Source organism: Schistosoma haematobium, chromosome 6, assembly GCF_000699445.3.
Source record: "Schistosoma haematobium chromosome 6, whole genome shotgun sequence".
NCBI classification, from domain to species: Eukaryota; Metazoa; Platyhelminthes; class Trematoda; order Strigeidida; family Schistosomatidae; genus Schistosoma; species Schistosoma haematobium.
The window spans coordinates 14,398,061-14,415,404 of NC_067201.1; the positions used below are offsets into that span (position 1 = coordinate 14,398,061).

A 17,344-nucleotide genomic window follows, 5' to 3' on the forward strand; every position below is an offset into this window, starting at 1 on the left:
TGTCTCAGATGTCTACCCAGGTTACAAAATTCTATTGAATTTGAACAGTGATATAATACAGGGTTTGCTGGTCACCTACAGATACAACAGAAGCCTATTATAGGTGTGTTTCTCTCTTTTCATATGCGAAATGTTGCTTCGGGACTAGTTTCTATCACAGTCTAAACCGACTGGAGTAAGTTATGTAGTTGAGTGTGCTGACCACTTCATTTTACTTGTCAGTCCAATCAGCCCTGAAGAATAGGTGTCTGACAAAATCTCTCTACCAATTCAGTAAGCTAAGTTAGTTAATACCGAATCACGTCACTTTTCGCTTTGGAAAGGTGTCCGTTTACCTATCAAATGACTAGTATGATATTAAGTAATCCAATCTCTATTACTATGAAGATGAAATAAATATGCGTAGACTACAGTTTCGTGAGTATTTGTCCTTTAAAACATTTCTGATTCATCGTGGAGCCAATGAGTGAACAATATTGAGTTCATTTATTTGCCTTTTTGAAAATGTAGTTATTTGGTATATGAGACCAGATCTTCACGAATGAAAAGTTTCGGACATGTGTCATTTCAGTGTAATTATCATCTAATCCGATGCGTGATATTGACTGATGTTGAAGTAAGGTGCGGTCAAACTGACGGCGGCTAAGCTCGTGGTCACTTATGTAGACAATAAATAGCATAGTTCAGAGTCGGTAACAGTTAAATAGATACACGTAAATCTTATTGTTCTTCAAATCTTGTATTGCTAGAGACCTGTTTGTGTACATTTAGATTCTGTATTTCTCATTATCATTTCATATTGTCGTACTTATGTGGTATAACGGCTTGGTTTAATGATCACAACTGATTGGCACGTAACATTATTCCATAAATCTAGTGAGTTTAGGCTATGAATCTTTGGTGATTATTTGGAAAATACATTTTCCAGAACAGAACAAATTTCTCAAACAAACTTGTATTCTATTTAAACTTGGTTGATAAGGCAATTAATTAAATATCAATACAGGATCTTCAACAGGATTCCCGAACAAATAAGATTGAACTAATGTGATCAATAATTGTGATGGACATTTTCAACCAGTATTTTATTACAAGTCGTTATATATCTGTAAAAGAAATTGAAATTTTTTATTATCCTACGAATTTAATTGATTTTACTATTATTATTAAGTGGTTTTATTCAATATTACATTTTTGGTACAATGTGGGACTCTCAGCACAAAGTATTTCAACAAGTTTTCTGGCGAGACTCTAATTTAGCGACGACCTTTGAACGAATCTTAAATGACCTTGGCAATTATTAGCCAATCAGAAAACAGTTAGTATAAAGTGAAAATATATTGTAAGTAATGAATTACAGTGGATATTCTTCTTTTACATGATTTAAAAACTTGTTAAGGTTTGATAAAGGTTCAGAGGTTCTGAATTCATAATGCATATGGTATAGAAACCCGTCCATAGGGTTAGGGTTTAGGATTAGAGGTTAGGGTTGTAGCCTAGGGTTAGGGTTTAGGGTTAAAGTGCTAACATGCGATCAGTTTACAACGGATTTTAGAGGTTAGGGTTTAGGGTTAGAGGTTAGGTTTAAGGTTAGGGTAAGGGTTATGGTTAGGGTCAGGGTTTAGGTTGGGGTTGGGGTTGTAGCCTGTGAATAAACACCTCTTCTCTAAAATCCGATATAAGCCGATCGCATGTTAGCACCCTAACGCTAACCCTAACCCTAAACCCTAACCTTAACCTCACCCTAACCTAACCCTAAACCCTAACCCTATGGACGAGTTTCTATACTAAATGTGTTATGAATTCAGAACCTCTGAACCTTTATCAAACCTTAACAAGTTTTTAAATCATGTAAAAGAAGAATATCCACTGTAATTCATTACTTTCTTGTAATATATTTTTACTTTATACTGTCTTCTGATTGGCTAATAAATGAAATTGCTCAAACGCTTCTCATTGCCTCGTCCCAAAGTTAGAGTCTCGCCGTCCCATCTGTTGTAACCTCTCATTATTCACCTCCTATCTAAAATCCGCTGTGAACCGATCGTTTGTTAGCATCGCGTGTTGAAATTGGCTCCGTGACCTTGACATTGCTCAAACGCTTCTGATTGGCTCGTCGCTAAATTAGAGTCTTGCCAGTTTTCTTTATCTTGTTTCTTAAGCGACCCATTCGATAAATATTGGATGGTCACCAGTTAGATGTTAACAGTTCAGGAATCTACATCTGGTTAATGTATATTGTTTTCTATGCATATTGCCAGCAACCACGATATCTTTGATTGGGCTCTTTTGTAACTTGTACAGCGAAATGTCGCAAACTTTTCACAAACACACCTGAATAGGTTATGCGGTTATTAGGCCTAATGATGTATTAAAACAAACAAGGAAACAGATAACTTGTTGAAATATACAGATGTCAAGAACAGGTAGCCCAAATATTCAAGCAGAACACTTTGATTACAATCCATAACTACTGTTGTTGAATACAATGTTATTCTATCCATCTCGAGATTTCATATCAACTGAAAGGTTTGATGTCCCTTAACCTTGTCCGTCAACAGATTTGAAACATATTCATTGACAAAAGTTATCGGTTTGATGGTGACTTTATTAAAGTCGACATGATCAATTGTTTTAACAACCATTGAATATGTTTAATATGTTGTATTCACCAAGTAAGTCTGAATAGATCAAATCAGTTAACAAGTTGTCTTGAATGACATCATATTGCAATAACTGACATGAGACAAACACAAAATGGCGAAACTTGTGATAGTTACTAAAAACGGAAGTGAATTTGAATTACCCTTTGTAATAAACTTAGTGTGTGCTCATAATTTTTGGAAGCGAATTCGTAGTTAACTGAAATGTCAAAGAAAGAACAAATAATCATTTTGTACAGTAAAATACATATTAATGATTGGTCTATCGTTTTGTAAACGATGAGATTAACTCCAAGCAATTGACTATGTACTTATTCCTACTACGTCACATAAATTGCTCATAAATGTTTTCGAATTCTCATAATTCATTGACTTTCTTCACAATATATGAATACTTGACAAACTGTTTGTATGTGTATGAATCTAAAGATTCGGAACATTTCAAATTCTCTTCTGAACAGTTTCTTTATTAAAGATATACAATATTTTATTACTTATACTTACATAATGCTTTGTTCCATCTCCACAAAATATCGTATTTCTTAGAAATTAACTGATTCAGAGCCTGAATATCTAGAAGGAGAATGAGAAAGGTTTTCCATCAATTTTAAAAGTATACTGATGAATTCATCTTAACGTTTTATACCTTTTCAGTTTGGTATAAAATGAAGTATTTAAATGAATAATTGTAAACATAATCATTAGTTATACTCTTAGGAGTTCAACGGCTATTGTCATGTCTGTTAATAGATGCTAAATGCTTTCTCATATGAATGTTCATTACTTTAGAATTAGGATGTGAGTAGTAGGAATATTCAGAAATTAACTTTGTATAGCATGCCATCGAAATTGTAAATAACTGATGATGCATTATTTTATTTTACAAGCTTATTGTTTTCATTTAACTGTTTGATATGAACAGACGTTCATGAATTTGTATGGTTTGTACACCATTAATTGTGGATTTTGTCAATGGGGTTTGTGTTATCAAAGTGTTGCCTTTGATTTCTTAGTTGAGCCATTAGATTTTCTGTAGTCCGTGTAGTTTTGATACATTTTTTTCCACTAGACTATATGTGAACTTCAACTTTAGCATGATGGACGATAATTTAATTTGGTTCACGTACATTGAAAACACATTTGTAAACCGAGAACAAGATTTGCAGAATCTATGATACTTCTAGAGTTTCGTTGGATGTAAACGGTTAGATGTTACATCGGTGAAATTGTTATATACATTAATCGATGAAATGTAGCTGTTATATTATTTCAAACTTTGTATGGAGCAACATTACTAACGTCAATTTGGACCAATTGCAGTGAATAAGAAGCACTGAAATGCCGTGAATTCATTTCATTCTGCAAATCCCAGTCTTCTCAACTTATTCAAATTGATCAAGCACTCAGGAAGTATGAAACATTTGGAAAATATGGCGTTTTTATCAGATCAATTCAATGAATATATTAGTGTCAATCGTTTGTCGCTAGAATAACTTAACTAATTTGTTCATGTTGGGGACGTTAGATCCCCAGAACTCACTTGGGAAAGGACCTGATTTTGTAATTTTATATAGTAAATTCGAATTTCTTTGATTTTGCGCCAAAGACGCTCTCGTCACCTTCATGTCGTATTTTCCACTGGTAAATATCTTAAATGCTATTGGTCCGTTGCGTCTTTTAGTATACTATTCGGTAACTTTCCCCAAGGACGGTTTTGTACTGTATATATACGTTTTGTATTGTGTTTGTTGTTATCTCTCGTTTCTGGCTGTTTGCAGAATATACTTCCCCATTCCAAGCTTGGATTTCTCCCTCTAGTTGGTGGGGCTGGGACCCATCAATAGCTAGCTTACTGGTCTTTGGTCACCGTGTCTTGTTTGTCGTCCACAGATTAAGTGAACTCGTGATAGCTTCAACCCTAGCAGTTCATAAACAAGGGTAGTAGACAGATAATTGTTTCACTAAATCGCAAACCGACCAGAGTTAAACAACTATTGAAAACCTGGAAGCATTGGATGATCATTTCGTTTTGGTAATAAACTTCTGAACAGAGTGCATCCACGACTTCACTGGAGCGAATCAAACTCAGTATCTATGGTCTCTCACGCAAACGCTCAATCTATCAACTATGGGGTTCCGATCCAACAGTGGACATGTTCAACTTTAATCAGTCCAAGATGGTTTTGTATTTGATTTTGACTCTTGTGGATGTGAACTCGAAATGCTGAAGTTTCAGGCTAGGACGAAACGGCCGTTCCGTGCTTTGAGTTTTAAACAGTCATATGACTTTGCTCATTTCTTTATTTTAATGAAGTTCAACAATCTCCAGAACCCTATACTGATGGACAAACACTTGATAAATGAACGTTCTTTAAAACTCCGAGAAAGTAGCTGTAAATTTCTGATGATATTAGAAACAAATAATTAGTTACAATTTATGAGAACACATCGTTGTTTAAATGCATCATAATGAATACCACTTATTTCAATTTACCTTGTTCAGAGAATGTCCTAAGTGGTTTGCAAACCTCATTTTTGCTATTAGACTTCTGTCCTGGAAATAAAATTCAAACGAATAATTTCACATTGGTTTTGTTACTTAAACTGATCAGTATTTGAAGTGGATAGAAGCTTTGAAAATTCCTCAAAAACCAGTAGTCTGATTAAATATAAACGTCTATTTCCCTAAACATTCATAGCTGGTCGGTTAACATTATTTCAACTTTAAAATACTTCACGAAATGAATTATGAAAGTTATCTGTTCAGAAGAGGAAGATGAATCTTTCATAATTCGACCATCCAGATGACAGCGAACAGAAGAATATGTGACGGAGAAGGATATATTTTATAATCTTTTTATAAAATGTCAGTATTTTACATATTTCTCGATTAGTATCATCAAGTTCATGCTCTATTGGTGATCGAAATAAAGCGGTGAATTCATTATCATTTATTGGTTTATGATAAGAACGATCGAAGTTCTGGTTCGTTCAGCCTTGCTCAAATTTATTTACATTGCCTATCCTCGAAAGTGGGTCTGAAATGACAGCCACTCGAATGACTATTATAATGTGAACTGTATAAATGTTATGTTTTATCATGTAAACTCAACATATCTTTTAATAGTGTAATGACGTAAAATGTAATATTCATTCTTAGCTGTTGTCATTGTATTGAGTAAACTCGCAACAACAACAACAATGCAATTCTAAGTGAAATAGTAACAAATTTTGCTGACATCATTTACTTAATCTGAATGATTAGGTTTGTGGTCTTTCAAACAATTGTATCACTTATATGAAATAAGTGGGGTTCTTCTTGTTGAAAATATTCAAAGTCCAATACCATTTGAAATAGGTCAACTGTACGTTGGTTGTTTTGTGAATGTTTGTATTTTCCAGACATTTTCATGATTTTGGAAATCCTCTATTGAATTGTACATGTATTATTCACCAAGAATTTATGTTGAAAGGATCGATTAAAAACGAACAGGAAACAATGAACACTAATTGTCTTTTAGTTATAGGTCTAGGAATGCATATCTACAATTCATTCATTATCAATTTGTCTACAGTGAAACATCATTTATATTTATTCAATTCATGAATGTGTAATGATCATCTGTAAACCTTATAGACTATTCCAATTTCTTAACTAAGTGAACAATAGCTTAAATGCAAAACAGGAGTGCCAATTTTCATATAGTAATTGAATGAGAAATGTACATATTATTTATGTAACTACATATTTAAGAATATTTTCACTGACTTTCTAAAATCTTTACTTGTTTTATGAAGCAGTCCTTCAGAGTTGAATAATCAGGAACTGTAGTATCAATGATACACAAGAAAAGTAGATGAAATTAACTTCAAAATTATAGAAGGAAAAACAGATTACTATAACAACCAAATGTCAAATCTACTACTTCAATTCAAATAGTTCACTGTAATGAAAACAAGTGACTGCTTTTGTTTTCAAAAGTTATATTTACATATATACATACATATATTACGTGTATGAAAACATTTTCGGAGAACAGTACACAAAAGTGAATATTGTAAATAGAAGTCTTCAACATGATAAGCACCATCGATATTGAATCTACATTCAATATGATAAGGGTCAATTATTTAAAGAAGAAGAAGAAGAAAAAAAACACAAAATCATACATGACATTAGATTTTTATTTTCAAACTGTTTATTCATTTCTAAAAGATTAAAATGAAGATAAACAGATTTTCATTTGTATGGCATCTAACAATAGGAATAATGAAATCTGATTTTGATTATGAGAAAAGATAGATAGTGGTTAGCAGAGGAATCCAGGACGTGCGTTTCATCACCCTATTGCACAAGCAGGTGGCTATCAAGACTCAGTAGATAAGTGGATAACGTGATGGCGTTTGAAGCGTACGGTAGTGTGGTTCGAGTCTCAGAGTGAACATTCATCTGACGAGTCCCAAATGAGACGAAACTCGCATCCTGGATTCCACTTCTAGCCCCTATCGATTTTTCTTTATAAAGCTTGTGACTTCACGAAATATCGAGGCAGTCCGCACAGAATCAGTAGCCGCCTATAGTTAGAGCCAGTTTTAAACAGAAAGATGATTGAATGCACACAAATAATGGTGACCAGAAATTGTCATGTTATTTAAGCCTACAACTTTATTCACTTCAAATTATGTGGTTACATCTTGGTAGTGATAATATAAGAGAGATTGTCTGCTGAATCTGGATAGTTTGAAACAGGGTATATACGCTTTAATACCATCCTAATTCATTTGGACACATTTTGTTTAAATGATCTGAAATGTTCATGGTTTTTTTTTAACACAGATCAGGAATGTTATCACGCTAATTATCATTTCGTCGTTTAGTGTAACTTCTAGAAAGTAAGTATAATAAAGAAGTAGGATGATTTATGATCCTATTTGATTTGTGAAAAATCAAAATGACTGAAACAAATCAGTGTAATGATGTATGCGTGTGAATGATGAGTTAAGAAGATCTACACTTCAACAAAAGTTTATTTGTAATATCTGTTCAAACCTTTGAGAAATAAACTGAAGGATTCTTCATGTTGTTGTTTATTCTTACACCTTATGTCTAAAATCAACCATGAGATTTAATGTAAATAATCTTGATTTTAAACATACATTTTTGGATCGCTTTAAGTCTTTTAGGTTCATTCTGAATAATGTTATCTGAAAGAAACAGACATACATTTAAACGATAAAATGTATTCAGTTTTGTTTTTAGAAATTCTTCAAACAAATAATTATTTAAGTATGAGAGATTAGTACAGTTCATTGTTCACATCATTGCAAACTAAGAAACACCTAGACTTCTGAGCAAAACGTATCCAAACCATGTGTTTTATCTTCTTGATCGATGACGTTTGCACACTACTGAGGAGTTTCATGCTATAATGAAACACTTGTTGAGTGCACGTAGGTTTATGCTGGTTGTCTCACTAAGACTAGACTGTGATGTAAATCATGAAACACGACATTTATCAGTCACCTCACCGGATGACTATCCCTTATTTAGAAAAGTACTGATAGACATAAGGATTAAGTTTGTGTGATATATGCCACTACATGCCAGAATAAATAGCAGCGCAAATCCATGAGTCATGCGTATATAACTGATAGCATCACTCGATCGCACTAACTCTACTGTTATTCGTGTAATTACATGGTTAGAATCTTGATGAGGAGAAATATATATGTTTCGAAAGTTTCAACTCCTCAATTTAACGTTGGAACCACTGTGAGGCAAATAGGGAACTGTGTTTGAAGTTTCTTGGATTAGTTGTTGTAAAATGAATTTCAGTTAGACACCATTCGAAAAAGACTAAGTAGATAAAATGTACTAAATAATTCGTTACTATATATAGTTGCTTTGTCTTTTAACTTCCTTTTTACATGTTAATAAGTCGTGCTATGCATGAAAGTATGTTTATAACATGTAGATTTTCTTAGTTATGTATTTACGTACAGAAATCAGTTCATATTTCACTTACTTATTGTGGTCTGTAGCAACTTTTCATTTTGTCTGAAATAAGCCATACCGCTTTCTACATCATCTGTAAATTGGACAAAGAATATTCTATTGAAAATGTGAAGTTCTTAACTCAGATTACAATTTGACAATTTTAATGATGACTATTGATATCATCTTCTTGAACATCAGGATTATTTGTACAACACAATGATACTATTCATTATTTATAGGTCCTGGGTTCGAATCTCGCGAGGCGGGATCGTAGATGCACACTGCTAAGGAGTCCCACAATATGACGAAACGGCCGTCCACTACTTACAGGTTATCTATGGTGGTCTAGCTTTAATTGACTCATGATCTCAACTATTGAAGTTACATTATTTATATGCTAAGTATGCACGCTCATAGACTTATATCATAGAAATGAGCAGAATAATCACAGTTTGTAAAATATTATTATTTAACAACTAATATATCAATAGTTGTCAATGTCTCACTTATATTCAGTGATAACTCAACTAGGATGGTTTCGAGGCAAACACTATTAAATGAATTTTTCAGTTGATGTGTGCAGAGTTATAAATGAACTTTATTCAAATAAACACGTATTTCACAAAACGATATATGTAAGCTTTATCTTCTCGAGTTTTACAAATTGAAACATACTTATTTTTTCCAATTCGTCCCAATCAACTAAGTTTAATGAAAAGAAACAGAATTATACATACTCCTGTTGGAGTATTAAGTCAACAATATCTTATTCATTACTTATTTTCAAAACATTTATCACATGAAAGTTATAAATTGGAATTTGAAATGTTTAATTGAACCTAACAATCTTTGTAACAGTTGGTCTGCTTTAATATTGTTGATCGTTCACTTGGGAGTGGACAATGGTTAATTGTTTCAGTTCAGTAGATTGTTGACGCTAACATGAGAAATACTAACTAATCAATTAAATATCGGTGACTAACTATGTAAAATGGTGTAAATTGTGAAATATCAATCTGAAAGAGATTGATTATGACATAATTGATGTATCATTCTTGTTATGTCGAGATAAGCATAATGAATGGTAACTTTCGTCTACTAATTACTACCTCCCACATTCACAGCCACATTTGGCCAAATCTCGTATAAATGTTGTTTCGTATTTTATTGGTACGATGTGGTCTGTCTGGTTGGTATATAAACCCCGTATGTTTGAAATAAATGATTGATATTGCAGAGGCTGCGATTGGTGTTCTGGACTTAGCTGACTGGGCTAGGCAGGAAGCAGGACCGATAAGTACTCTACACTGCTCGCACGGGTTTTATGCGTCATTGATCCGATCGATAATTCACTGCTCTCTCATTGGCGGTATCGTTACGTATACATTAGCAGGGCACTCAGGCCATAAGTTATAACAATCCCCCTAGGTGAACTTGAACCTTTGTCAATAAATAGCATAGCATTTTGTAAAAGAACAATCTTTCCACAAAGATCATGTCATATTTAATAATATACACCATCTATCAATGTTTGACATGACTGTTCAAAGTATACATAAATCATGAGTTAAGTGATGTATATATATGATCGAGATATGATTTGATGACTTACGAGGTCGAGGTATAGCTTGAAAAATATTTCAAAATATCAATTTGCATAAATAATTTAAATGAAGTAACAATGTAGATAGGTAACGTTGTCTTAAATCATCTTCTAAATAATACCTATTCTGGTGTGAATTGTAATTCCCAGTGGGTAAACAAACTGTCAAATATATGATTATCTCATGGATGAGGCTGTTGATGGTAGATTATAGATCTGGTTTAAGAAAAGTATTTTCTTATATTGGAATATTATGATTGGATATCAGCAATTCCATTCAAAGAGTGAATGGGCTGTATTATTTACAAGATAAGATAGTTCTATGAAAAGATTGGTAATAGATTCTATTGATTTCTTTCAGGAAATAAAAATCGAATTAGTCTAATTTATTATAACGTTGTCGTAAATTTCTTAATAAAGCTTGTCTATTATTGTGTGTTTTACTTTTTCGCATGAGTGATTAGATTACCGTTTATAAAGAGGGGCTTACTAATGCTTTTAATGTTAAATATTGTAACTAGTTAACTAAAAACAACTCCGCCTGGAGTCCCTCTGGGGGCTATTGCCGGTCCCAAGCCCGGATAAAGGAGGAGGGTCGGGTATGCGGTTTGCAACCCCATCTCGTAGAAAACTAACTCGCTAAAAAACGCTAACCAGAAAATTATTCAATTAACTAGAAACTAGTGATAAATATTCTCAAATGGTTTAAATGTAAATCAGTAATTTGGTTCAATTGATGTATGATTTTATTTTAAGTTACTCTTGTCTTAATACACAAATGAGATGTGTGTGGATGCCAAAACGCTTAATTGTTACACAAAAATCGAATTACCACAAGTTTCATTTAATTTCGGTGATTTATTTACTCTGAGGAAGTGGTTTATACTGAGTTTCGAAACATCGGAAATACAATTTTTCTATTTATTGGGATATAATAGAAATATATTTACTATTAACTCTCTATCTAATGCTTAATTTATTTGAAACTACCAAGTTCAATCTTGGTAGTGATAACTCTCAACTTAATCTGTTTAATATTAGAAGGGGATTTTGTGGAAATTATAGTAACTCCAATAGTTGAGATCATGAGTCAATTGAAGCTAGATCATCATGGAAAATCTGAAAACATGGTGATTCCAGGTCTAGCTTCAATTGACTCATGATCTCAATTATTGAAATTAATCTGTTTAGTGTAGAAATGTAACTAAATGTTTCCATCAATTATTTATTTACTGAGACTTTACATCTGTATTTGAAACAATTCAAGCTGTCTCAGTTTTTCACATTTTTAAGTAAAAATATAAAAATTCGTCAGTAACATCTCCTTGCATAGAGCAAAACTGTTTTCCAATTTATGTAGTCACCTTTAAATCAGAATAACGGAAGTAGATACACTTCCTCATTTCGATGATCATACAAGTTTCATAAGAATGTATGAAATACAGTGATGAGTTCGACAGTGTAATTACTATTACAAATATGAACTAGTGAATGAACATTGTTCGATAACTTACGTTCATTTCCCAATGCTAGTAAAAATATAAGATGTAAGTATATTTATAATCAAAAATATAAAACGGTGTATCCAGGAGAATGTTTCACTTTGAAAGCAGTTTAAACAATTATGGTTGATTGTTATTGAGACATAAGTTATATTTCTTAGCACGAATCTTCCTAATTGATTTTTATATATATTTGTACCCTTAATAGGTGACGGTTAGCCATTGACTTTTATTACTGTACTATTGCCTATAATGATTGGTTCATTATAAGGGATAATTTACAAAGTAACTTTAAATGTTATTACTACTGATAAGTAGCAATTATGCCTAATGGGTATTTATTTCACCGGAAATTTGAAAGTTCTTGAATCCTCATTGTAGTATTAATAAGCTCAGAGGATACCCACAAAGAAATTGAAAGACAGTTGAATATCTTTATTATTTTCTGACAATAATAATAATAATTATTATTATAGTAATAATAATAACAGGTTTGAAACTATTGTAGGAGTCGATGTTCACTGAATACATTATCATTTTGATACTAGTCAAAAGGCGCTGACCGCGTTTCTTAACCTGTTCTGTCTGTCTTCCAGCTTTTAGCGTCCATCTTATCGATGCCAATCATTACCGAATAGTTTTACCATATAATCAGAAATATGTTGTTTGTGAATGACAATGACACAGTGAATACATCGAAATACGTCTACAATATATTATACAGATTCATATCAATGTGTTGTCGTTATTCTGAAGTACATCTGATTAATCATCACTGAAGCATAGGGTCATTTACGGATCGTTTGCCATTGCCTAGTGATATACGGTTTTGTCAATCTCTTGAACCAAGACAGGAGTTTCAACTTGTTCAGTGGCTGTCGTGTTCACTAGTTTGCATTATCATTTTAGTGTTTACACTGTGAATGAAATCTAGTTCGTATGGATTTCTTTTCAGCACCTCATCCGACAATCTATTGAAACTAAATAATATTCAACTGGTTCATCAATTGTAAAGATATTGGTTAGTTGTTAAATTATCACACAATTGATATCCCACTACTAGCTTTAATCCAGAATTATAACAAAGAAAACCTATTCAACAATTATGAAGTGTTGTTTTTAGTGACTAGCAGTAAACATCATGATTCTGTTAGTCTGATTAGTTGACTGCACTTGCACCCGCGTTTATATTCACATCTAGACTTCAACCTGTTAACGTCCGCTTCAGACACTGAATGTTACACCTACTCAAATTCTTATTACAAATAGCCACTGAATTGTGCAAGGAAGATGTAATCTTATCGGTTTCTATCCTAGAGGACCCTCAGAATGTTGATTGAAATGCTCTTGAGTTGACATCAATACCACGTCTATCCATTCTGAATGTACGTATTCAAAAAGAGACTGATCCATTGGAGTGATTAAAATCAACAATGGGATGACATAAACCCTCACAAATGAATGAAAAATTCTATAACGATAAAATTTTCAAGACTGTTTGAGAGAATGATATAGAAGGAAAAATATTAGTTGGGAAATGATTTTCACTTCATGTGAGTGTTGAATGTAAATTTGTATTTAAAAATGAGAACTGGTTTATTATTATCATCTCCGATGATTTTACTTCGAAGTCATTGATAGGAATAAATGGATACGTTTATTTATTTATTTATTTCAACACATAAATATTGGTACAAGAGGGCACCAAATATATATGCGCCACACCATATTTGTGTGTGTGTGGGGGCTGTGATACTGCCCGGGTGCCCATACCGAAGCATGTGGTTTTCTTAGAGGGCCACACCCCGAGCCTTCGACCTAAAGTTCTGACCCATAATGCAGTGTAGCATCGTGAGGAGATGCATTCCCATGGTAGCCGGAGACCAACGATTGGTTCATATGCCATTTGTCCCTGCAGGATACTGGAACCCATGTGCACCATTAGTTTGGGGTCAGGTTAAAGCGCCGGACATCCGCTTTTCGTCCTCTCAATTTCGTAAACAACACCCCCACAACGAGGAGGCATTGAGTAGGACTTTCCTGGCAAAGTAATACGTGATTGTTTTTGTTTTGATCTATTTTAGAGTTGTACTCCTGAAATCAGAATCCATCAGTTTATTTCATCTTAAGAATGAATCGAATAGAAATATTTAGTTTAATGAATTAAACATTCATGAAAACAAGATCAACATGGTGTATTTTATAAAGACAATATTCCATCACTTACTCTTGTCGAATAGTACTTGTAGAAAATTGTAAAAATAAAGGAATATATGTTTATACAAAACAATAAAGAAATGAAATACACATAAACTACGTACACAGATCTATATTCTTCTTCTTCTCTTTTTTTATATGCAAATTATTAACTCATATTGATTCGCTAATTTGTCATACTGTGATGTATACTACTGATGTCGATAGATATAAGTAGTAAATATTGTCCACTACAATACCTGTTCAAATTGTATCATCCACAACTCATTACAATAATGTAATGCATATTTATTGCCAATATTTCAAGGATATTTGTATGCTTTTTATTGATTCAATAAGTCCTTTGATAAAATCAGTTCCATGTAAATGTAACTATATTACAATGATAAACTTTATGTTTCCAACATTATATTTTGTGTGGACTGAAAATAGTCAAGTTTGTATTAAATGGCTTACCATGTACAGCAGCTTATAGAGAAAAGGATCAATGTGATATGAAATTTGAATAAATATGTAAAGCATATTCGTTAAAGAATAGAGTTACGGTAGTAGAAAGTTATAGCTTTAGTTCAGAGAAATACTTTGAGTGACTTTGAAACTGATCAAACAGATGTAAACTGGTTCAGAGTTCGACTGCAGTGCAAATAGTACACTGTATTAAATTGTATAATTATAGAAGAGATAGTATTTTAGAACTTAGAAATAGTAGAGTTTAACTCGACCAACCAAGATAAAACATCACTAACTCGATAATTTATTTTCTAGGTCGTGTAAAATAAAACTTGCATATTACAAAGAAACATGGCCTCTCTATTACAGCGCTATGTCTAATAGCTGTCTTCATCTTTACCTAATAAGAATTCTGTTCTTCAATAATTGGCTTTCCGTAAGTAATGGACGGACAGATAATCATGTAAACTATCTGAATGACGCAATCTCGTCAAAAACAGATTTTGTTTTGCATTAACTGGATATTCATAAACACATTTAGAAACTGCGTCGTACTCCAGTAATCCATATGTTCTTTCTAAATAATCAACTCTATTCGATTGAAGATAATCAGTATAGTTTAGTTCTACACATTAAAATTGAGTGACAATTATTGTGAACTAGCTAGAAAGCATTAAAATGTACTTGATGAGACTCATATTCTATGGATTTAAAATTTAACATATTAAATGTTGAAGAAAAGTTGATACTTTTCTAACTGTATTATACCATGTTTGAATAACGAAGAATATAGAAAATGCACATTTCCACTTGTTGTGGTTAGGCTGTTTTCATGAAAATGCATTAACTGAGACTGATCAAATGGACAGATTATACACGAATTCAGCATATGATCAGCAAAATTCGAATGAATAAATTGAATATTACAAAATTCAACTTACAGTCTGGTAATGGAATGTGAAAAAGTGCAACAAATGTGATTAATTAAGATTGAGATGTAAATCATATTGGTTATCAAGAACATTTAGTGGTTGATATACGTTATCAATGTTATCAATATGTAATGGTGAACCAATAATTCATATTGTTACACATCAGTCGATTGTCATTGATTCATTATAAAGAGTAGTTTAAAACTAAACGGAATGTACTGATTAGGAAATCACAGAGTTACAAAGATTAGTTTGGAGAAAGGTTGTGTTTTCGGAGAGTTCACTTGTGAAGTGTACAATCTCACATAGCATGTTTCTCATAACGATATTCAGTAATTTGCCCATTACTGTTATCATGATGTGAGGATGATGAACTAGATAAATGTTGAATGACATGTTAAAATGAAACGGTGATGTTCATATGAACCATGATTGGGATGAGCATGCGAAGAGAAATATATTGGTTTAGTGGTAAAGTTGTGTGGTGGAAGAAGGAGATAAAGTGATAGATTCGGAAAAATGAGGACGATTGAGGCGATGTAGAAGATTGTTTCTGAATATCGAGTGGATGGATAATACTAATTACAGGGTGTGTGTAAAGAAGAGTATTTTGAGAGAGAGAAAGGGAGTTGGAAATGGAATGTCAGCATTGAAATGGATGTTCGTATACAGAATTTTGTTTAATGTGAAAGTTATCCGTACTCTGAATATAGGTATCATTACCAAGTTTTGATTTGATAATTTCGGATAAATTGAGCATTGGGTAGATTGTTATAAATGAATAGTATATTTGTAATATCTCAATGAGCAGAAAAATTAGATTTTCTGACGTTTCGTGGCTTGGTGTAAGTCGCTTCTTCAGAAAATCTAATTTTTCTACTCATTGGGATATTACAAATATACTACTTATTTGTACTCTGAATAGTTTGAATATTATACTTATATCGACAGGCTTCGATGGATATTACTGTGAATGATATCACTACTGATAAGTAACAAAAATACTCACCAAACATGTATTTCGACAAGAGAGATGATAATCGAAATACATACTTGTGAAATTATAGAGATGTTCTAGAATTGTCGTTGTGTTAGTTGTGATGGCAGTCTCAGTAATAATATTAGAATCATCAATGCTGTTAGTGTTGGTAGATTATGTTGTTTTAGTGAGAGTTTAACGGTTGTACGATAGTCTAGGATGTGTGTATATATCCACAAAATAAAGTAGAAAGTCAACTTAACATTAATATCAAATGATAATAATGAGGGATCTAATATAGTTGATGCGAATCATCCTTGTGAATTAACCATCATTTATATAATTACCATAATAAGCTATTACTCTTGATTCTACTATCCCGTCTGCTTCTCAATTCAACAGTGCAATCACACCGAAATAAATGAATAGGGAAGTGTGTTACTGTAAAATGAGAATTATTTTGCATTTCGACTAGTCATTAACAATACATTATCTCCCAAGCATTCGAATGGGACATTTGTATGTGCCTCGTATTCAATAAGATCAATAAGTGGTTGTATTACAATTGAAGTGACTTGGAATTATTGAAACGAGGTTTACAATTTTGTGTGTGATATTCAATTTGTCTGAATGAACAAGATAATTCTCATTGGATTCGTTGGTTATTTTTAGATAATTAAAACGCATACTGAAATCTGATGGCTGTTTATCATACAATTCTCTAAAAACAGCATGCTTTGTACAAATATGACCGTAATAAACATTCTTGACAACATAAAATTTGGCATTCATTTTATCTTCATTTGACCTCAGTTTTCTGAGGTATGTATGAACTTTTTAGTCAATGTCTGATTTAGCGAGCACTATGGAAGGGTTATTTTATTATGAGCAACATGTGCTATTCGAAATGACAATGACGAGATATGTTCATTGATACACGTCTTCGATTTTATAAATATTTTCGTCATTTTGTTATCTGTTTTCTGTAGTTTATTTGATA

The 17,344-nt window shown here is 32.6% G+C and overlaps 1 protein-coding gene across 1 annotated transcript; it reads right to left on the minus strand.

The window, feature by feature from the left end:
• Nucleotides 1–125: 125 nt before the first annotated feature.
• Nucleotides 126–17,125, minus strand: MS3_00000606 (uncharacterized protein). Its single transcript, XM_051208308.1, has 14 exons — nt 14,223–17,125; nt 13,994–14,177; nt 11,779–11,793; nt 10,274–10,288; nt 9,337–9,363; nt 8,690–8,752; nt 7,821–7,868; nt 7,714–7,770; nt 6,834–6,872; nt 6,433–6,489; nt 5,158–5,217; nt 3,168–3,236; nt 2,807–2,862; nt 126–1,106 (listed from the first exon to the last, which is right to left on the minus strand). The coding sequence occupies exons 6-14, from the start codon at nt 8,733–8,735 to the stop codon at nt 1,089–1,091; spliced, it is 450 nt and encodes a 149-aa protein (XP_051065546.1). The 5' UTR covers nt 8,736–8,752; nt 9,337–9,363; nt 10,274–10,288; nt 11,779–11,793; nt 13,994–14,177; nt 14,223–17,125; the 3' UTR covers nt 126–1,088.
• Nucleotides 17,126–17,344: the final 219 nt, after the last annotated feature.